At 42.8% G+C, this 23,937-nt stretch overlaps 1 protein-coding gene across 1 annotated transcript in view; it reads right to left on the bottom strand.

The window, feature by feature from the left end:
* The window catches only part of SLC25A22 (solute carrier family 25 member 22), a gene marked incomplete at its 5' end in the record, with an annotated part of 67,000 nt that overhangs the window by 28,681 nt on the left and 14,382 nt on the right, over window positions 1–23,937 (bottom strand). Inside the window, one exon of the mRNA XM_081903080.1 lies at window positions 2,000–2,116. Coding sequence (XP_081759206.1) covers window positions 2,000–2,019 — 20 coding nt within the window. The remainder of the gene's footprint in view (window positions 1–1,999; window positions 2,117–23,937) is intronic.

The following is a 23,937-nucleotide window of genomic DNA, read 5'->3' as shown; positions in this document are numbered from 1 at the left end:
GGGGGGGGCTATTGTGTTTTTATTATGTATTTTGTGGTTTTATATCTTGATTTTATTCTGTGAACTGCTCTTATACCCCCTGGTATAGGGTTGTATATAAATTCAATTATTATTAGTAGTAGTAGTACCCAGAATTTTGTGTGTTGGCTACCAAAGAGGAGATAACTTATTGCTTGTATAGCATATTAGGAATTGTTAACTTCTTCCTGGATCCAAATTGGTTGCTGGAGGGTCAGGCAGCCTCATTTGAAAGGAAAACCTTTTACCAGCTATGGCTGTTACATTCTCTATAACCATTATTGGACAGGGATGATCTGGCCACAGAAGATTGGTAACCTCTAGACTTGATTACTGCAATGTGCAGTACATGGGGCTACCCTTGGGCCTGGTCTGGGGACTCCAGCTGGTGCAAAATGCTTCAGTCAGACTATTGGTGGGATAAGACTCTCCCTAGCACATAACACCTATTAAGCTTTTCTATAGCACTAACTTTAACCCCTAGAAAAACATGCCATTACTATAAGATATTATGCCTCAGTTTAATATAATTTCTGCAACATCACCCATTGCTTTAACCCAGGATTGGTAAATATTCACCCAGTGGAAAGCTGTCATGGATCGCCTTCCAGTAATATATAGGCAAGCTCACAAAGCTATTTCCCATGAAAACAGGCAATATATTTCTTAGTAACCCCACTCAACTTTTCACCTTCCATTTTCCTCATACTTCCCCCCACCCCGCAACGTTTGCAGCAAAAAAAACCTCTGCAATATCATTTGCCTGTCCTGACTGTGCAAAAGGCAAAAAGAGCTCAGTAAACCCAGCAGAAGAATTAAAGTAAGATCACTGCACAGTCTTACTTTATAGCCTCAAACTTTGCAGCCTTAAATTGCATGCATACTATATTTGTAAGAAGCAGAATTCCGATGAGACATTTTGCTCCCTGATTTGATCTTCTCACAGAGGAAAGAGTTGAAATTGCACAACCTTGCACAACATCAAAGTCCTTTTCCTTCCCTGCTGATAGTTGGGAGGGGACCTGAAGTGTTGGATAAAATCTGGCTGGAGGCTGCATATGGCCTGTTTTAACTCCTCTAGACTTTCTATTTCCCAGATAAATATGTACATTAATTAAAAGATGTTTGCATGCCCCAATTTTTTATTATTGGTATTTCAAAGGTGCATTCCTGTGCCTCTAAAATAAATTAATAATATTGCCAGTATCATACAAAACTTATTTATCTTACTTCTATTTTAAACGTCAGAATTATAGGGTTAGTTCCAGAGTGACTTAAGTTGAAATTCGCTCCCACTGATTTCAATGGGAGTTAAATCAAGTTATGATTAAATTAACATGGATCTAGTTCTAAGGACAAACAGGCCCATATACTCATGGAAAGTAATTCCACAGTGCATTATGAGTGTGAGTTTGATTGTTTAATAATTTTCCCCGGCTGAATCCACTCACATTGCATTGTATGCTGCTGCATGGAGTGTCCTGATAACTAGCTTTTTGTAGAGTGCAAGTGGCTGCCAAAAGAAGGGGAACAGAAAAGACCTGGTGCAGACAGAAACAACAACCCAACTCTTTGCATCCCAGTGCAAAAGTGTATCTATCCACCTCAAAAACTAACAACTGGGCCTGTCTCCCAAACATGCAGGATGTGTAAAGCTTATGAATCACCTATGCAGATATGATTTCAAGCATGTGGGTCCTTGTATCAAAAGTATTCCTGTCCCATGGAATACAGGGCATGCTCTCAGCTAAGTGGGCACAGCATTGCAGCCTGAATGCTTGAATCTGCTCCATGTGCTGTTCCTCCTATTCTGTTCCAACCACAAGACCATCAGGGGCAATAATGAAGAAAGGCAAAGGGGTAGAGAAAGACGAGAGTACTTTGGGATGTGTTGTGGACCTTACGAATGAAGAAAAGCAAATGTGGAAGGACAAAAGGAACCAGAAGCAGAGACAACAGTTGAGAGAAGAAATGCTTTTACCTGATCTGTTTATCAGCCATTTAATACAGATTTGATCTTGTGGAAACTAGATTTGTTCTTCCAGAAGTCGTTCAAATTCTTTGGCGTTCAGTCACGTATTTCTGAGCAAATGGTTATCTAGAAAGAGACAGAAATACCAGGATTATAGTTTCTCATCATCGCTATAAGCTTTTTATATTCAATAAGAGCACTTACAATCTCTGTCATCATCAGGAGAATCATGCAAAGTAGATTAGGCATCCTCATTTTCAGAAAAGAACCAAAAAGCAAAGAGGCATAATCTAAAAACATCCAAAGAAGAGTATAAAATATTTTCTCTTCCACATCCAAATTTTAAAACAGTAAAGAGCAGTCTTCCAGGGTCTATGACATACAAAGGAAGATGCCAAGGTTCAAACATCCCAGGAAAACCACATTATCTGCCTAAGAAAGGGCATCCCTGGATTCCTTCTCTGGAGACATGGAGCTTCTGCTCTTATTTCAAACAAGGTAGAGGTACTCTTTCACATGCTCTATGCCAGGGGTCAGCAACCTTTTTCAGCCATGGGCCGGTCCACCATCCTCAGACCATGTGGTGGGCCAGACTATATTTTTAAAAAATAAATAAATGAACGAATTCCTATGCCCCATAAATAACCCAGATGTGCTGTTTAAATAAAAGGACACATTCTACTCATGTAAAAACACACTGATTCCCAGACCGTCCACAGGCCCGATTTAGAAGGTGATTGGGCCTTAGGTTGCTTACCCCTGCTCTACGCCATTATTACTTCTTGACACTTTGGCAAGTGGAAACTTGCAGTGATGTCTGTTCCCCCTCTACATGCTCTCATGAATGGACCATACCTCTCACATTCACACAAGATTGATCTGATGGGACAGCACCAGATTTAGGGTGCTGTGGGCAGTTCCCCCCCCCCAAGGGTGCTGAGCCGAGGCAGTGCAAAATTGAGAAGATCTGTTTGGGGGTGCCAAATTTTGGCCTTGCTAAGGGCATCTTATTACCAAAAATTACCAAAGTCCGCCCCTGGATTAGATTTCCTTTAAATCAGGCTAACTTTATTAAGTCGTCAGATTGTTGAAAAACTGGTCAAGTAGGCATGCCAACTTGTTGAACTAACCCCAATAATAATTTGAGTAAACCATTACACAGCATTGTTTTAACACTGCAGACACACTGTAAATCATGCCTCTTGAACCTTATATTACTTTGCAATCTATACCAGATCCATATGGAAGTTCCTTCCATTTGTACTGGTTGTTGGCTCAAGTCATGCAGAAACAGCCTTATCTTGATTCTCAAAATGTTTACCAAACCTACACAGAGAACATCATTTCATTTGTAAGTTATTCATATTCACGTTTAATCTTTTTTTTTTAAGAGCAGTATATTTCCAAGCTATTTTCTGCTGCTAACTGAAGCAAGACTGTGAAATCACACCCACTCACCCCGTGGTACCCAGGCAAGGCGCCTGCCCAAAGGTGCCAAGCTGCTGTGCTGCCAGGAGGGCATCGGAAGAGCTAAAGGGGGGGGACTTGCTAAAGGGGGGGGGACTTCTTTTTAAAAAGAAGAAGTGCCTTCTGCATAAAACGCTTAATGAAGAGAAGGGTGGAGTAGAATGAATCAGTAGGTATGAAGAAAAGGGGGGGGGAACCTTGCAGGGTGGAGTTTTTTTTCCTAATGAACCTCATACTAAAAGCAACTGTGCAGAGTCACAAAAAAAAGCACCAATAAGCCCCACATGCAAAACAGAAAAATTGAAAAAAGTAAATGCTGTATCCTAAAGTGACTGGGCATAGCCTGAAGTGACAGCCTTGGATTTAGGAACTGTTGAGACCCTATAACACCGGTCCTGAAAGATGTACATTGGCTCCCAGTACATTTCCAAGCACAATTTGAGGTGTTGGTGCTGACCTTTAAAGCCCTAAACGGCCTCTGCCCAGTATACCTGAAGGAGCGTCTCCACCCCCATTGTTCTACCTGGACACTGAGGTCCAGCTCTGAGGGCCTTCTGGCGGTTCCTGCACTGTGCGATGTGAAGTTACAGGGAATCAGACAGAGGGCCTTCTTGGTGGTGACGTCCGCCCTGTGGAATGCCCTCCCATAATATGTCAAGGAAATAAACAACTATCTGACTTTTAGAAGACATATGAAGGCAGCCCTGTTTAGGGAAGTTTTTAATGTTTGATGTTTTATTCTGTTGGCTGGGGAGTGTCCCCAGAGTGGCTGGGGAAATCCAGCCGAATGGGTGGGGTATAAATAATAAATAATAATAATAATAATAATTGTTGTTGTTATTATAACCTGCTTAAAACTCACTCAGGATTTTCAGGCACACTGGTGTATTACCGTATTTTTCGCTCTATAACACGCACCCGACCATAACACGCATGTAGTTTTTAGAGGAGGAAAATCCGTAGGCATGCCACCCGTAGGCATTCCCTCCATAACACGCACAGACATTTTCCCTTACTTTCTAGGAGGAAAAAAGTGAGTGTTATGGTGCAAAAAATACGGTAATTTGATCCACAAACTTGTGGTGCATTTTGTATTTGGTTTCATAAATGTTACTGTTGTTTTATACTGTTTGCCAATATGATATATCATTGCTTTACTCATAGGGCAAGGTAAAATTAAAAATAACCCTGCAGTTTTAGATGCTGAGCACCGCTCAATGCATGTTTTTTGCAACAATCTCTACACACATATTTTCTCGTCAAAAATTACCTAACACATTTAGGAAAAAGGAAGATATATTTGCTCTCTGTAGAGTTTGAAATTTTTAATTTACACATAATATGCAACAGTGATATTGTTCCAACGGGATTAGGTAAGCGCTAGTGCAAATTCACGCACACATAATTCTACTCTATTTCTTCACTATTCAGATATGGCATGTACTGTATGTGTGAAACAGTTATTACATATCAAGAAAACTCAGAGCTTTTGTTTTCCCCACCTCTACCACCACACTTTTCAGCAGTGCTTCTTTTCTAGAAAAACAGGTGCAGGAACTCCCACTTCTCCCACTTTAAGGACAACCCAGTTTCCCCAGCTGGGGGAAAAACCCCTGCTTTTCAGTACAGACAGTTCACACATTCATCAGTGTCCTAAAACAATGTCATCAAGTGATGAAAGAAGTGATGTAATCTGTGATAAATTAGCTCCTGAAACTTCAATCTGGTAGCATAAGGACAGCAGTACAGAACAGGTTAAGATGGAAGAATACAGGTTTGAAAACATTCTGCTGAATAGCTGGAGAGTTACTAAAGCAAATAAAAAAGACAATTGTCTCCATCAGGTAGTTTTTATTACCAAAAAGACTCTGGAAGATATGTTTGGCAGTGGGCTAACATGTGCTAGGTCCTTCTAAGCAGAACCCTGACTGGGTTCCTAATGCAAGTGATTGGGCGCTAGGGGAAGGGGGGCGCTGTTAGCTGGGTAGCCAACTAACTGCAATGCAATTGAGCTCTTAACCCACAAACTTGTCCATGCGTCAGAAGAAACAGTAGCATAAATGCACCCATTTCAAAACATCCCATTCACAGCTTTACTGTGTTTCACCCAGATACAGAACAGCAATAGTAACCAGTGGTGGCTACTTCCCTTTTGGGACTGCTAGGGTGGAAGGCATGGAAGAAAACAACAGGAGCCAGAGCCAACTCATTCTAGTTTGTCCCTATCCTCTTCCTCCCTACAAAGGAGTATAAGGGCAACACTGAGATGGAGGAGGAGGAGGAGGAAGAGGACAGTTAATGCTACCCACCCACCCCAAGCTGGTTTTGACTAAGACAACAGGCAAGTAGAGGCTGGCTGAGGACAGATTGAGATTGGTGGGGCAGTGTCTCATTTGCCCTAATGGACTAGGCTCCTTTGATAGTGGGGGCTAATACAGACCTGTCCCTGCCCTGCTGCTTTTCCCCTAGGGAAACTCATAATTTACCACTGAATCGGACCAAATGTCAATCGGATTTTCTCTGAACTGACATTTGCCTGATTTATCACTGAAGAGCTGGCTTTTCTGGGGAAAGTGGCAGAGCAAGGGGGAAAATGCTTGAACCTGTGCTTTCTAGACATACGACAAGTCTGGATGAGCCCTGATTTATGTATTGCCTCTAGGTAAAACGTGTTCTTTTATGGCCCAGGAGAAATAACAGTTGATGCTGTAAACATTCCAGCCCACTGGAGAAGTGGGAAAGCATGAATTAAAAACTAGCCGTTTCCAAGTCAGAAGTTGAACTGCATTCACCCTTTCTTAAGTGTTTTGCTTGCCTGACATCAGCTGGGAACCAGCTTCCGTCTAGCAATGCACCATATCTCATTCGCTCTCAGAGACATTCCACTTCAAATGACTGACATGCCCCGAAGGTAGAGAAGTTGTCAGTTGTTGGCATGGCAAACAGGTCAGCTACCATCCTCCCCACCAGAGGCTTTTCATTATCAGCAACTTTGGAATGAGTTGTACAGATACATTTGCATTCTGTAAGGGAATTATACACATCAGTTCCAGAAGAGGGTTTGATTCTTGTTTACATTTATAAGTGTGTCAAGTAACTGCAGAGAACCAAATATATTCCAAAAAAAAGATGTTATTTTGACAGACCAAGAAGATCAGCTTTCATTTAAATAATGAAAAATAAACAGGCTTAGGTGTTTGGTCTGCATTATTTGTTTCAACTCTCTCATATCTCTGCAAACCACTGGTAGCATATTGACTGAGCCCTCCAGTCTAGTGGTGCTGTTGCAGAACGCCAGATCTGCCCATAAGAAAACAATGACTTGATTGTGGATGAATGGGCAGATCCAGCAGGCATTACAGAGACTTGGGCGAAAAAGCTGGGTGGCCCATATCTTACCCAGCTATGCCCACCTGGGTTTTCAGTACTGCACCAGGCTAGACTGGGGTGGTCAAGGCAGTGGTGTTGCTATAGTCCATAAGAGTGCCATCTCCCTGACCAGGAAATCTTTTGACCTTGAGACAGGTTTAGAGGGTCTGCAGCTGGTGTTGGGCCAGAGAGGCAGATTGTTGTTCACCATTTCTGGGGTATTGCTGGAGGATCCTAGGATAATAGGGTATTTATACTCTCTGTACCACCACTGGCAGCCCTACGGGTGAGGAAATTATTGTAATTATATTATTAAGAGATGCCAGAAGTTCTGAAAAGAGGAAATATTAAGATGACCAAGTTTATTCTATCTTTCATCATTTCTCAGTAGCGAGAAAGCACTAATTTTAAAGCACCTACTTCCCCCACCCATACACAAAAAAGAGCCCACTATCTGGAAGCAATCTTCAAGGTTAGCTGCAAGGTGGAAATTCAGAGGGAATGTGGAATGACGCATTATTTAGGAAGGCTTATCTTAATATGAACTGATGGCATGCGTTTTTTTCTTTCACCTCCCCCCCTCTGCTTTTCTTTCTTTGTTACACTGGTTGTTAAAAATAATTAAAAGACTTATCTTAACCAGGTGCTGAGAAAAGAATCAAAGGCGGTACTTCAAGCAAAGAGGAGCCTCTAAAATTATGTCATGGAGATCTTGGCTGAAAATCTACGTCTTTGAAGGAAAGGACCAAAAGATAACCTACTCCAGCATTCTGTTCCCACAGCAGCTTGTGGAAGCCCACCAGCAGGACATGAGTGCAATAGCACAACAACAATGCTAATTGATGGGTGTCTGTGTGCTTTCTTCTCTCTGCTGTTGAACAGATGCCACTCTGCTAAGTAAAGAACTGTGCACAGCTCCAAAGTTCACACATGGTTGCATCAGTAGAAACTGAGCCAAGGACAGAAATCATTATCTATTTTGTACTTGTTCCTTGGGGACTAACACAGCAACAATTTTAGGAATCAAAAACTTACTATAGGAGGCAGGCAAATCCACTTCTTGAACTATCCTATATGCAATAAATATTATGAGTGTGGACCGTGCTGCTCTAAGACTTTTCTGATGTTATCAGTAAGATTTCCTTGGCAAGCCAACAAAACAAATACTGTTCAGGACAGAAACGCCCGACCTATCACAACAAAGGACACTGCTTAAGGTTTGCTATCTTTTATTAAACTGCTAGTTGTCTGAAGGCACTCCAAGGTTTCGAAACCAAATTCTTTTAATCTGTTCTGCTTAACCTTACACTTACAAACATGTCTGATATTACACACACACACTGTCTTTCATCCACTCTACAAGGTAAACTGTTTCATTGAAAGGGAGATGGCATAGGAGAGTCCAGCTGACAGCAGCTTAATGTTAACACTTTCCATAGTAAAAGAAAAAGTTGCCCAATTAAGAAATATTAATTATACAATAGGACATTAATTTTCACCTGCAAGTGGTGAACAATTCAGTGCAAGTGATGAACAAACTGCTATATTGTTCATTTAACTAATGATCAATTTTATGTTTAACCCATTTTTCGTTAGTTTAAAAAGAGTAGCAAGTTGTTTGAAATAGTTTCCAACATGTGGATGTTGTTTTAGGTTTTCAAATTATTATTATTATTATTATTATTATTATTATTATTATTATTATACCTCACTCAATTTACCGCTCCTTCCTCTATGGTTTCCTTTTTGTCTATTGCTTGCAAGCCCCATGGGGTAAGAGGCCTGTCAAACCTGTTCTTTGTAAAACACAATGTACACAAATTAATTATACCAGCTTTTTGGAGGGGGGGGGGTATAAGAAAGATCTTGTGATTTAAATGTGTGGGCAACATCTGTTGAATAGATCACTGGATTTCTTATCTTTCATGTGCTATTCTCTTACTGTAGGATCAGAGAAAGCCAAACAGCCATGTTTTCTACATTATTTCCAGTTACCTATCTCCCTCCACTCCCACCCCCAGCAGGGTTCTGGCTGATACTAAACACATGGGAAATTGTATCAGAGGACTTGTAGATTATTCCAAGATTTACTTCCCTATTTCTAGGGATAGGTAAGACTCAAGCATGTAAAAACTGATGCAGATTAACTTCAACAGAATTGTCCCCTCCCCACCCCCCAAAAAAGTCAGTTTCCAACCCTACCGATTTTCAAATCCTATTAACTGATTTTAGGATTGTGTTCTTAAAAATGCACCAGTGTGTATACATTCAGTAAACATTCAGTTGCTTAGCCTATCACTGCAGCTCTGTGACAGAACAAGTCCCACCTGCTGAACTGCTCCCTGTGGACACAGGGCTTGTCCACACTTACCTTTAGTCCAGGGGTCAGCAAGGTTTATCTTGCCTGGGCCGGATCAGTCCCGCAGAGATCCCTCTGTGGGCTGGATCGTGCGCACCTGCAATTTTCAGAGTCTGCGCACACATGATTTTTGGCACCGCAGAAACGAGTCCCCGTACTGCTCAGTGCCAATTTAGTGCAGTTGGCAATCGGGTGGCTTGGGGGCGGGTCAAACAACCTCCGCAGGCTGCTTCCGGTCCATGGGCCTTAGGTTGCTGACCCCTGCTTTAGCCCCACACTTTCCAGGCACAGCTCCATGCTTTAAAGCTCCGTATCTGAGCGCGCTCTCTCTCTCTCATTTCCGTTCCAGAGCTTTTCCCATGAAAACTCACTCTTTAAAGCTGAAACACAACAAACTGCAATTTGAATTTTCCATGGATTGCTGTTTGCTCTGAATCAGCAGTAAGGAGTAGGGTTCCACGGGGAAACCTCTGGAGCAAAAGAAAGAAAGAAAGAGCACTCAGACAGAGTTTTAAAGCACAGACCATGCCTGGAAAGCGTGGAGGAAAGGTTAAGTGTGGATAAGCACACAGCTGAGACACAATAGTCCTCTCTGAGCCAGTAAGCTCCCTACCTGAGTTTTAAGCACAAACCCTTCATTTCTGAGAGGCTGGTAATATCCCAGCAAAGGACTCTCCATCCATGATCAGAGCTATATTTACCTAGAAGCGTTCTATTTATGGGCCATGACCCCACTAAATTTTCCAATCATTGCTGAAGCTCCAGCAGTACAAAATCCCCCCACAGCAAATACATTCTTGCATCGCAACAAATGGATGCATTTGCATTTTGTGCCACTGCAACATTGTAGTGGTTAAAATCTCTTGTAAATATAAAGCCTACAAGTTCCATTATCACTGCAGATGGTGACAGCAGTCACAAAATTAAAAGACGCCTGCTTCTTGAGGAAAAGTAATGACAAACCTAGACAGCATCTTAAAAAGCAGAGACATCACCTTGCCGACTAAAGTCCATATAGTTTAAGCTATAGTTTTCCCAGTAGTGATGTATGGAAGTGAGAGCTGGACCATAAAGAAGGCTGATCACCAAATAATTGATACTTTTGAATTATGGTGCTTGAGGAGACTCTTGAGAGTCCCACGGACTGCAAGAAGATCAGACCTCTCTATTCTGAAGGAAATCAGCCCTGAATGCTCACTGGATGGACAGATCCTGAAGCTGAGGCTCCAATACTTTGGCCACCTCATGAGAAGAGAAGAGAAGACTCCCTGGAAAAGACCCTGGGGACGACAGAGGAGGAGATGGTTGGGCAATGTTCTCGAAGCTACAAACATGAGTCTGACCAAACTGTAGGAGGCAGTGGAAGACAGGAGTGCCTGGCATGCTCTGGTCCATGGGGTCACGAAGAGTGGGACACGACTAAATGACTAAACAACAACAACAGCAAGTTGAAACTCGTTCTTTCCATTAATTCTAACAGCCGTTCAGGTAAATTCTGCTTTAACCACTAAAGAACACAAAGGTGGTCATTCTGTTCTGTAAATGCAACTGCAGATACCTTCTGGGGCACAGTACAGATTTGGCCTCGTTTCAGTGCCTTCTCTTGAGCCAGGGAGACACCACCATACCTGCATATAGCTAACAATATCCTAGCAGGATCCCTTCACGCCCTTGGCTGTTCCCTAATGGCTGTCCAAAAGAAAATACAGTTCAGTGGCTCAAGAATCCACAGCTTCAATCACACATTCTCACATTCTTGCCTGCACTCTCTTTCTCACCTTTTTCCTACCTCTCAGTTTTACGTGTACCAAAATTGAAATTCTCTTTCTACAAACACTCCAGAGTCCACATATCAGAGTGAATGCACCAGGGACCTTATTGCTGCTGAAAAGGCAGCAATTAACTTTTGCCCCCACTTTATTACAGAAAGGAAGTACTTTATCAAAAGAAGCACAGTCCACTTTGTTACACAATGCATTTGGAAATGCTCTGTGTCCTAATAGCGAGGCTCAAAAGAAAAAGAAACCAACAAAAGCAACATAACAACTCATCGTCCAAGGTCTCCCCTCTGCATTCTGGCCCCTAACTGCCATGTTGGTAACTTACAGATCTACAATGAAGCTGCAGAACCCCAGACACAGATCCCATCTCTCTGCTGGAGTGTTCTACTATCCCAATACACACCACTCTTGGCTGTTCTATCAAGAGACTCCAGAACAGGATGTCCAGCATGTTCTGATGGACAGCTTACTTTGAAGTAAAATTCACTCTCTCCGCCAGCAGAGGAATTAGCTTCTCTTGGCATCAGAGGCTGAATGCGACCCCTTGCTGTGCCGTTCTTGGGCAGACATTTCATACAAAATCATGCCAAATGGAGGAAAGTAGTCTCCCCACATCTAGAACGCAACTGCCACCTAGGGAATTTAGATTTACTTACCTACCACTACCACGGATCATGAAATGCAGCAACAAATATACACAGAGAGGCAGACACCAATAGGAAACAGATCTAAATCCAAGTCAAGCCTCTCTACCGCCACCCCTCATGCAGACACTTACTGAAGGGGAAAGGAACCAAATAGAACCAAATGTTCAGATGAAACAGTGCTGCACCTCAAGCACCAAGAGGCAGAGTCTGCAGAACAGCTATCAATATGAAAAGCTAGTTACTAATCCACTGCCTGTGCCAGACCAGTCTATGATATATAAATCAGGGAAAGAAAAAGTACACAGCCTCCGCCCCCACTGCCCCCTTCAAGTACAGAAACACAATCTGGAAATAAAAAGGGGAAAGGAGAAGCCCAAGAAGCAACATACACTGCAAAAAGATGCAATATACAATGACTTGTATGGAACATTATTAATTGAAAGCCTAATTCTTCTGTGATAAATTTGCCAGGTCAAGGCAGCTTCAGTGCTGTGCCCAGGATTTACAATGGTGAGATGGGAGTGTTTTGCCAAAACCTACAAAAGGTCTATCCAGGTCTCAGTAGATGCCGAGTTTGCCCCACTTCCACTATGGTCAAGCAGATACATTGAGACTCTGGGGCACATCTCTCTCTCTCTAGAGCATTGTATAAATGCTTTTTCTGCAATGTTGAACAGCAGACACTCTGGCCTGCATGTTGTCTTCCCACTTCCCCCGGCAGGTGAGGCATCATTTTGAGATCACGTGACATCAGCTGACTGGTGCGGAGAGTGAGCCTCTTTGTACTTGTGCTGTCAGAACCAATCAGCTGGTTGATGCTAGGAGTGCATCTTTCAAGTAGCTGCTTCAAAAGGTGCACAGTGCCTGCAAACAGACACCAGTCCAAAAGATCACTAGGGATGCTGAGTTACAGCCCTCCAACCCTGTATGGTGTTGAAACATTCTGACAAAAGTAAAGAACACCTTACCTAAAGATCCAGCAGTGTCTTCCTAGTTCAGAGCTGCCAATCAACCAAATGGCCTGGGAGTCTTATCTCCAGTATGGTCCATCGCAAGCCTTCACTGACCACACAAATTACTGAATCACCTTCAGGGCAAGGAAGCAGTGGAGCAAATGACCTTAGAAGGGCCAAAGTGACTGACTCAGCATTAGCCTCTTCCACAATTCCCTTTAAATAGCAGCACAGATGTCAATGAGTGTGAAGATGAATGCACTGGAGCACAGAGGTGTAAAGTTTGCAGTCTGCTTGTACTTGCAGCTAAAGAAAGAATTTTGGGTTGGGGAAGGAGAACTGTGATGCAGGTGAAGGCAAGATGCAGGAGGACAGCACAGCATGATTAGATGTAAGATGTCATTTTAAAAGTTCTCCCTGGGCACCTGCTAGATGGGTGACCCACCAACTCATCTGAATCTTGCACCCCTGCCATACACCTTTATAAATCAAGTGAACAGGCTAACTATGCGCTCATAATTGTGCATAGTTTGGCAATGACAGAAGTTAGAAAGGGCACAGAAAGTCTGATCCAGGGTTCTACGCAGCGTATTAAAGCTGTCAAACTTCTCTTCTCAACAGACAATACTTCCATATTTTCCATAATTTTTGTTAGGATTGCAATAAAAAGAAACAATTTGGGAGTTTTGCAGGCAAATGCACACACAATCACATAAACATTTGTGCAGTGTAACATAATGTGTAAATGGGCCACCACAGATATCAAACACCAAGGGCAGAACTTCCATATTTCTGTAAAATCACATCAAACATGATACTTGTCAAAGGAGTCTGTTCATCTACTCAGAAATGAGTCTTCAAGTTTTAAGTAACCAAGAGTGAGGTATCAAAAGAATTGCATGTACATGTGATTCAAATTATTCATTAGAATTCCACAAAGACTGCACTTCTCAATGGAAGAGATATAAAATGCCATTACTTGGAAGCTTCACCCAACAGTCTCAGAGTTCATCTAATCCAACGCCCTGTGGATGCAGGAAATCCACTGCTATTGCATCCCTGACACAGGTTCTTAAGCGGAGGCTAGAAGAAACCACCACCATCCAAGATTGTCTGCCCACTTTCAAACAGCTCATACGTTCAGGAAGTTCTTCCTAATGCAGAGGTGGTGAGCCTGTGGTCTTCTCAGTGGTGTTGAGACTATAACTTCCATCATCCCAGACCACTGGCCATGCTGATTGGGATGTGCAGAAGTTGTTAGTCCAAAAACATCTAGAGGGCCACAGCTTCCCCACCCACAATCTATGAACTATAGCGTGTTCAGGGTTCCCCTCATCCTGGGCTATAGAGCATGGAATTCAGCCAATTGTCAAGTGGGGAATGTGCATGGGGAACTAGGTCTACTCATGCCATGAAACTTTCCCCCTCTCACCTCCCACCGTGTGCCCCCTAATCCTGTTCTAGGTTTCCCTCTCCCAACCCTTCAGAGCAGATTTAGGGTGGGGGGGAGAGGGGGGGAAGTACCACTGTGTGAGGAGACCCCATCCCACACATGCAATTAAGTTGAACTCTATCCATGGGACTTTTTACCCTCATTGGAACCCATGAATGGGAAATTAAACAATACTCTCAAAAATCCTAGTCCTGCTGCTGTTTGTTCTTTGTATAAGCCTTACAAAATCTCCTCAAAACAACTAACCATACGGATCTGTTTCTCAGACTGCTTAGCAACCAGTATCTTCATTGGCTGCATGCCTTCTCTTGCACACGTGGGGGTTTCAAAAATATTTTGTTTGCAGTCCTGTTAAACAACAGAGCAGAACAAGTCTCATAAAACGAATGGCTCTCTGCTCAGACATTTTTCAGTTCCAAATCACCAGTCAGTCTACCCAACTATCATCAAAAGGTTTCCTTTTGGGCACTAGAACGAATAACATACGGTATTTAAGATGACTACTTTCCTTCAATCTTGTCTTTTAAAGAAATCAGGGCACTGCTGGTGTTTCAAGAGACGAGAAAAACAATTAACCACATTCAGAAAATACTGAAAACCCTGGCAATTTGGGGAAATAAAGGACTGCAGAAAGCAAACTGGTGTACCTAATATTTACTGTAGACTTGAGGTGTATATTTTGAGGACCCTTCCTATTTTTGCAATAATTAAACTCTTTTAAGCTATTTTTTTTAATGCTGCAGTTTAAATTATTGTACAGTGGTACCTCGGGTTAAGAACTTAATTCTTTCTGGAGGCCTGTTCTTAACCTGAAACTGTTATTAACCTGAGGTTTCACTTTAGCTAATGGGGCGTCCTGCTGCTGCTACACTGCAATTTCTGTTCTCATCCTGAAGCAAAGATCTTAACCAGAGGTACTATTTCTGGGATAGCGGAGTCTGTAACCTGAAGCGTCTGTAACCCAAGGTACCACTGTAATCCACCCTGGGACCTCAGAATGAAGGGTGGATTGTTGTTATTAAATAGAGCAAGGGGACAAAGCTAAGAGACAGAGATTCTAAACAACAGGATTGTTCTGGATATCCACCAGCATGACCATTACAAGACCAGGCTACGTTCCGTAATCAGGAACAATCAGTTTGCATTTACCCAATTCATTTTTAGAAATAATTTAGAGGAGGGAGGCAGGTTAGTGCCTAGAAGAGCTTTCACAAACCTGAACCTTTCCAAACATTTTGGACCACAGTTCCCATCAGCCCCAGCCAGCATGCGGAGAGAGTTGTAGTCCAAAAACATCTAGGGCACCAGAATAGTGAATGTGGCTTTAATTAGCCAACACCGGCAAATGCAGACGTTTGCGGCAGCCCTAGTCAGGAGGAGGAAGATATGGGAGCCTAGCAACAGGTGAGTCTGGCCTACATTCCTGTCTTCCTCTCCAGTGCTGCACAGGAGCCTATTACCTGGCGTGGCAGATTAAGAGACTAAACTACACTCCAAGGTAGATAGGGGGTTGTGACGTTTCAGATTTGGGGAGGTGGATTTAGGAAGGCACAATTCAATGCACAGCAAGGTTCAAAGGCCCACTTTTGGATGTTTTCAACAAGCTTTTCCCAGGTCTCTGCTTGGAGGTTCATTCCATGTTGTTTTTAAACCTATACTTCTGCAGCTCTTGTGCTGTTTAAAAATTAATTTAGCTGTTTTTAAGGACATGTCAGCAAATTGCAATGGGACATATGTGTGGAGGGCGACTCACAAAATAAGAAGTAACAACAGAAACATATTTAAAGCACTGTATTTCATGTGCTTTTAGGAATAATTACTTGTAGTCTGAAATGCAGAGGGATAGGCAGTTTGCCCCTCTAGATGGCATGTATCTAGTATTAGTTGAAAGTCTTGTAATTTGGGCCTTCAGTAATGACACAGCCCCCCACCCCTTTTTTTGGCCGCCTACATTCTAAGGAGAAGGCAGGCTGGCAAATTAAGGGCCTACAGGCTTTAAATGGCTGAGTAATGCAGGATCTCAGGTGGGGGAAAGGCTTCAGGTGGCCATGAAGGGTTAGAAAGCATCCAAAAGAATGCCTTTGAACCTTGATGAGAATCAAATCTCCTCTTTCCCTGGAACCTGAAATGGCACCCCAGTGTGTAGCCCCCTGTTGACAGGCACAGCTGCCTACTCCCTTGAAGCACACGTCAAGATGTGAAGGCTGACATAGAAAACGAATGAACACATCCTAATCCCATTTTTTAAAAAGAAATATCAAAATATTTTGATATCTTCCTGCAGCCACAAACATTTGAACGTCTAAAAATAGGCACACCGGATCTATAACAATGAAAGCGCTCTCCGGCACCCTGGTTTTCCCCCTTTTATTTTTAGTCTCAGTATGCAAGGTCTTTTTTAATCTTGACGTTTGCTTATATAATTTGATTATTAACCTTAAACTTAGACAATATTTCTTAAGTAGGATTGAAATGTAATGGTTTGCATGTTGCCAACACACACAAAAAACACAGCCCTACCATTTTTTCTTGCAAATAACCTTCTAAATTTTGCCACCTCTTAGCATGTTTCAACCTCCTTCACCTTGGGAACCATATATCCATATGAAATTATGATTAGTAGTAGTAGCAGTAGTAGTAGTAGTAGTAGCAGCAGCAGCAACAACAACAGTAGTAGTAGTAGTAGTAGTAATGAAGTATAAACAGGTAAAACACATTAGGAACTAAAGATCATACTGCTGTTGACCGCAGACAAGTCATGGATAGTCCCACATACAGAATGTTGCAACTTCTGTGAAAACAGTGGCTGATTTTGCTTCCTTCTCCCCGACAGACTAGCAACAACTAATTCAACATATCTCTAGCTCTTATTACCTGTTAAAGCTGTAACATGGCCTCTGTTTGCTCCATGTTGTCCATCTGGGATGACACTTTCTTTTTAGTTCAATTTGCATAGGTTTGACACAACTAAAGGAAAATGGACACCTTCTGTTTTGGTCCTCTAAGAACACAACACAAGGACAATGGGAGGTTGCTTTTATTTAAAAACAACAACAACCCACTAATATACAAAGATGACTTCTGCGGCTCGCTCTTGGTTAATGTTTGTAAGAGGAATCTGTAACCATGAGGGCAGAGTGCTCAGACAGGTGAAAAACTCAGCACAAAACATGTAGTTTGCACTGCAAAACCCTGTCATGGTATTGGGGCAAAGGTACAGCTTTAACAAGATATAAATGCCAGCAACCTATTTAATTCATTGTTGCCAATACCTGGAAGGGACGGGGGGGGGGGCATCCACTGAAGCTGCTCCCAGTTACATCAGGGAGTGTGTCGCTGGTCTTCTCCAGAGCAAATGAGACAGGGAGGGCACCATGGAGTGAAGTGGCCAGAAGACTTAAATTACTAATAATAGGTAGAATTTTGCTTCCCCTTCCACGAATCCCTCCGTGTTCAAGGGAGCAAATGAAAGAGCTGTCAGAATTCAGGCAACGAATGGGAAACACACACAAGAGCCCATTTTGAAGGCAGGCAGTCTCCAAGCAACAGGTAGCAGCTGTGCAGCAATAGCCTCTCTGCTCAGAGACCCACGGGTGTTGCCATGTGCGCACAGAGCTTCCTTGTGGGTAACAGGAGCTCTCCAAGTACATCAGAATGCACACAGAGAGTAGATGAAATCAGGCCAGAGGTTCATACTGTAGGCAGAGGAACAACTTGGCAAATAATATTCACTCTCATGGGTGAAAGGAAATATATCATGTATACTACTTCCTGAACCATTCTTTGTGCCTACTAGGGAAAAGCAGACATTCAGCTTGGCATATCCTCCGAGCTGCAGAGACTGCAAACTGAAGCACACACACAAACATGAACATAGTGCAGCTTTTGCTGGATTGCAACCATTTCTGACAGCAGATGGGGGAGCCCACGATCAAATGCTTTCTTGTATATGTGTGTGTGTGTGTGTGTGTGTGTGTGTGTGTGTGTATATATATATATATATATGCTTTCGTAGATTTTCACGGGTACAGGAATGCAGGTTTTGGTGTCCTCGGGTGTCTTCCCGTGTAAAAGTTGGGGTGTCTAGGCGACGTTTCGACGAGGTCTCACTCGTCATCTTCAGGCTGGTGCTTTCGGCTTCTTGTTACTCTGTTCCAGTAACAAGAAGCCGAAAGCACCAGCCTGAAGATGACGAGTGAGACCTCGTCGAAACGTCGCCTAGACACCCCAACTTTTACACGGGAAGACACCCGAGGACACCAAAACCTGCATATATATATATATATATATATATATATATATATATATATATATATATATATATATATATATATATTCCTGCCTGCACAAAACTAGCATGACAGGACAAAGTTTGCCAGACCAGCCATCTTTCTAACAAACTGGTTTAGTATGGGCAGGAATATTTTTTTTGTAGGAGCAAGGAACATTCAAACATGCAGTCTCAAACAGCAGAGCCCAGCAAAAGCTACATTGTTAAAAAAATGTTCCAAGTAACTGTAACTCTAGCTGGATGAAAGAGGCTGAGTTTAAAAGCTATGTCAGTCTGCACATTTCTGACTCGCACAGCACTCTTCCAACTGAGCAGCATTGGAAAATAGTCAATTTTCTCAGCAAGAGGGAAAGCATAAAGCTGGTTACAAATATAAATAATTTTTTGCTGTTTGAAAGAGGAGGGGAGGGAGGGAGAGCTAATCACACTATGTTTTTCACTTTCAATACGCAATAAAGGACACTGTATGGACGGATCAATGGGATGACTCAAGAACTCCATCAGCTGCATTGGCCGTTTGACTATACTGTAGCTTTCTACTTGGTTCAGTCCCTAAATGGAGTTGCTGGGCACTGAACATGAGAGCTTCTGCAGGCAACACAGATATTCTACTAGCCTTTTCCTTTTAAACAGTGCCGGTCTTGCCTGCATGGCCAGCTGAGAAGCGGCACCTATGGGGAAGTGCTGTGTTGCATGGATTACAAGCTGCACCTCCGGTACACAGTTATTAAAAAATGTAGGAGCCACATCCTCTCATTTCCTGCAAACCCCACCACCACCATTCAGCAAAGGAAAGCGGCCTACTTTAGGTAGTACCATGAGAGAGGGAGGATAGAGGGAGGGGGCACCTGAATGGTGCAACAATAACTCTCTCTCTTTTTTAAGTACTGTATTGCTCCTAACAGGAGGGGTCACATTTGGACTCCACTTCAGGCAGCAAAATGTCTTAGGCCAGCGCTGCTTTTAAAGGCGTTGTGTTCATCATCAAGGACCAAGGCAAAGCACTTGGACAGAAACGTGCATATTGGGTTTTTTGTTAATAGACAAAGTGCAGCCTTTTCTGAGCACTGGGGGCCTTGTGAGCAGAGACAGCATAGCCAGTGTTTAATACATTCAAACAGCATTGAAAGATCATTAAAAGAAAGCTCAAGAAGCCTTGAAGAGTTTGGGAAGGGGGGAAGGAAGAGGATCAACATGTTCCAGTTCATCACTTTGTGGGAATATGGTGCAGCTATGGCAGCATCCCATAGGCATGAAAGGTCCCATTCATTCCCCATTAGTAACAAAATACAGTTCCTGCCCAAAACTGGCTGCTTCATCTGAAAGAAAGAGAGAGTGCTTCAGGAGCACTGCCTAGGAGAAAAATCCTTCTTTCTGGCAGGGAGCCCTGGATTGCCTCATCAGCAAACCGTTTCCAGCAGCCTTAGGAGATAACTGTTTCTTGGGGACTGCATGTGCTCATCTGAGTCTCCCCTGGGGTGGGAGGTGCTTCGGAAAAGAAGCACAAGTTTAAACAAAGCAGAATGTTGCCTCTAGTCTTAGTTTGCATCGCGTAAATGTGTGTTTGGGGATGCAAGGGAGAGAGGAGGAGAGAAGTTGCACCACCTCTAAGGTGAAATCCCAGCTGCCAGGAGAAAGCTGTCACCAAGACAGTAGGAGATGCTTGCTGAAAACAAAAGGGATCGAAGGATATCCTCAAAAGTCCCCGTATCAGCTCCTGCTAAGCTTTGGCTTTTTGCCAGTATGGAAATCGTAGGTTTAGCATCTGGAAGGCTAACTGGTTCATGTGTCTGTTATTGGGCCCAACTATACTGTCAGGGGTGTCCAAATTTTTTCCAAAGAGGGCCAGATTTGTTGAAGTGAAGGGCCGTGAGGGCCAACCAAAGTTGATGACCTTTATTGTGGTTGTGGAGCTTTTTTATGATTTGATTCTACCCCCAAGTTGTTGTGCTTTTTTTTTTAGGATTGAAGTTCTTGAGGGTTTTTTTGGGGATTTTACCCCAGGAAATAAACTGCCACAGGGGCCAGATTAAACTGACCAGAGGACCAGATTAGACCCCCGAAATGGACTTTGGACATGCCTGGTGGACAGTAAAGCTGGTCCGGTAGCACAGGGCTTCTCTCATTTTCAGGACTTTTGTTTCATTTTCTTCCTCACCGCCCTCCCTCCCCTGTCTCTTGAGGTGTTTTGTTGCCTCTTGTATTGTTATTTGGACAGGTATGCAGCAATTCCACTAAAAGCCCAGAGGGGAGAAAAGGCCAGTATCAGCTATTACTAAGGCCAGCACTTACCTAAACAGTTTTCAATGACTCATATCCCTTTTAATCAGGCAGCAGGCAGGCAAGAAACCACCAAAAGCATCATCATCATCATCATCCTCACCATCTCTCTCTCTCTCTCTCTCTCTCTCTCTCTCTCTCTCTACCGTGAGTCAGTTAATTTCAAGAAGATGCAAGGAAAAGCAATAACGATGGGCCAAATGCCAGGTACTACGCACTTATGTCCTTTGGGGGACACGTTGCTTGACTACAACTCTCATGACTGTTGGCTGTGGGGTCTGCGGCTGATAGGCAGTTGAGAGTCTCAATAACACCTGGAGGGTCGTGGGTTCCCCACTCCTAACACCACCTTTGGAAGCAAACTAACTATATATATATATATATATATATATATATATATATATATATATATATAATTATTCTCCACCAACCCATGAGCTCTTCATTTAGAGTGAGAGAATAACTTGATGGCCTCCAATGTTACACAAAGCAAGCTGTAGCCAGCATTTTTTGCAGTAGGCACCCAATGCTCACCGTTTTTCCAATGCACATTTTTGGGTGCTGCCATTCAAGGCAGGACATAAATTCTTGAAATCAAGCAAACCTTAAGTGACACAGTCCAAATGGGAGCCTCTTTCTCTCATGCTCTTGAACTACTGCTGCTTCCTAACACGCCCTCCTGGCAATAAGAATGGCACAGTGCGCCAAGAGCCGCTTGCCAGAGCCAAGAAAGGATCTTTCATTGCTTTTTGGCATGGCGGGTAGAAACCTAGAAATGCCCTATTCATATCTGCACAGCTACCTCTTCTTCCCTTATAGAAGGTAGAATTATGGGAACAAGTAATTTGCAATTTATCTGATAGGGGCAAATACTATTTAATCAGTAGCTGCCATTTTTTGACAGATACACAGAGCTGAAGATTTCTTTCTTTGGGGGAAGAGTTAAGCCTTTTTGTTTTCCCCGTCTTGATCCACGCTCGGCAGCTAGTCACTAGAAACACACCTCTAATGCAGCAAATAAAGGCTATAGGAAGAAAGAGTGCAACCTTGTTACACAGCCTAACTCCAAATTAGGCAGCAAATTTGCAAACACTGCACATGATGCACCTGGGGCTTTATCTCTATCTCTCTGTTCTGAGAATACCACGGGCATACCAAATGCCAGCAGCTCCTGCCAGAGATGTTTTGGACTATCAAGAAACTAAGAAACCACAATAATTAGCAGCAGAGGTAATAACTACTATGATACAAGCAAGATTGCTCCCAGGATCAATGTTCCATAGGTGGTAGGTGAACGCTAGGGAATATGTTTTTATAGGACTAGAGTTTAATTGCTAATAGTGAAAGCGCAAGAAGATTTCCTTCCCTCTGTGAACAGAGCAAGCTGCTCCTGTGTTTATGCAAGCAAAAGGAAGAAGACAGAGCATCACTGTTAGTCCTCTTCATAGATGGAATGTCAGCGTCAAGAGAACTCAGGTTTAGCAGCCACCACTTAGGGGATATACAGGCCTGAAAATAAGCAACCTTTCCATTCTGCCCAGTGGTGAAGTGCTCTATGAAACACAAATGCTTGCACATTCCTACACCACCATCTCCCCCATTCAGTACCTCTTTTTTTCCCCTCAGAGCAGCTTGGCAACTGTGGAGTGTATCAATGGGCTTTTTAAAAAAGAATCGGTACACACTTCAGTCTTTTAGCATTTTATGCTCTTAAGAGTGAGAACTGATGCAAGACACGTACAAGCATACTTAACCCACAGGCATATCAACAAGCACATCACAAAAAAAGAACAAACAAGGTTAGGCCACCTATCACAGTCTCTGCTTGTTGAAGTCTTCTTTTTCCTGTCACATGAGCAAAACTAAACAAATGTTAAGGGCAGAAGCTCAGCTTTGTTATTGCATTTCCACCAGTTAGGTCCCTGATCTATTCTCACTGAAGGCTTACATCAGAGCATGCAGTGCAGACTAGCTTTACTTATTTAGAATCCCACAGAAAACGCACACACACACGCACCATTAGGCATGTAGTCTCATAAATGTAACTCAAATTACCCCTCTACCCCCACCCCCCAAAAAACCCTCAAGGAAGGGGAAGTGTTGTTTTACAATTTCTAGGCCAGAAATCTTTCTACATAAGAAGAATGATGCTTTTGATTGTTTGTGAACTTGACCCTTTGCCAAAAACTTGCAGGATGTCATGAGATCTGTGTTCATCCTTTCCCTTGGGTAATAAGATAATATTTTCCAAGGTAATATCTTGAAACGATAAACCACTTTGGAGAGCTCCCCTACCCTTTTTCCTTGAAAGCAACAACCCAGAGAAACTGGGATTATTTACATACCGGTACTTGACCAAGTACTTTTACTCTTTGTGGGCACGGATGTGTATCTGCAACTCTATCTGAAACATTGTGGAAAGATACCCCACTGGCATATTAAAAAAATAATCCCAGCTGCAGCACAGCAACCTATTGTAACCACTGACAGATAAGGCACTTTACGTAGTGACACAAGCAGTGAGGCAGGTTCCTGGCCCAAAGAACTTCACATTTAGATCATGTGAAAGACAACAGAGGGGTGGGGAAAGGGAAATGAACAAGGGATGCAGATATACATTTGTGCTTTACTTCATTTTACTGCAGCAAGCCTCAATGTCAGTTGCATGAGAGCAGCTTTTATAGTGGGAACATACTGATGGTATTATAGTAGAGAAAATAACTGTCAGTAAGGCCTTGTGGTAAAGAGCCACATTAATCAACCCAACAGTAACTGTGACGAATCGTGAGAGGAAGTTTTTCCCAACTGGCACAGCCCATTTTTGAAAAGGGCTCCCCAGAAGAGAATCCTGATAGGCGTCCATCAGGCTGTGGGCTGTGGGTGGCTGGGAGCAGTTTCCAAGCCTGGTAAGGGCTCCTTCAACCCAACTGGGGGGGGGCTTTAGATTTACTTTCTCACAACCTAGAGCAAGGGTTCCTAACCTGAAGGCCACATCTGGCTCCCCAATAGATTTTATCTGTTCCAGCCATTTTTGTTTTTTAAAAAAATATCCCAGCCATTTTTTCTTTTTTTAAAAAAAAAGCCTTGACATTTGACTATTCCTCTGGGTTCTCCCTCTGGGATATCATACCAAAAGGTTGTTTGGGCTCTACAATTTCTTCTACTTAAAAAACAAAACAAAAATGTATTTTTTAAGTGATGCAAAAAGGTTTGTGCCTCTCTCCATCATCCCCTCAAAGTTATCCTTTAAACAAAATAAACCGACGCACCCACTTTTTCTCCTCTCCACTGGTACTCAGAACATTCTTGAAACAGCTTCCAAGGTTTCTTTCTGCCTGTGCAACCTT

The sequence above is a fragment of the Podarcis melisellensis genome, assembly GCF_964234715.1.
Source record: "Podarcis melisellensis genome assembly, chromosome: 1".
Classification (NCBI taxonomy): Eukaryota; Metazoa; Chordata; class Lepidosauria; order Squamata; family Lacertidae; genus Podarcis; species Podarcis melisellensis.
This window is presented reverse-complemented; position numbering and strand designations above follow the sequence as displayed.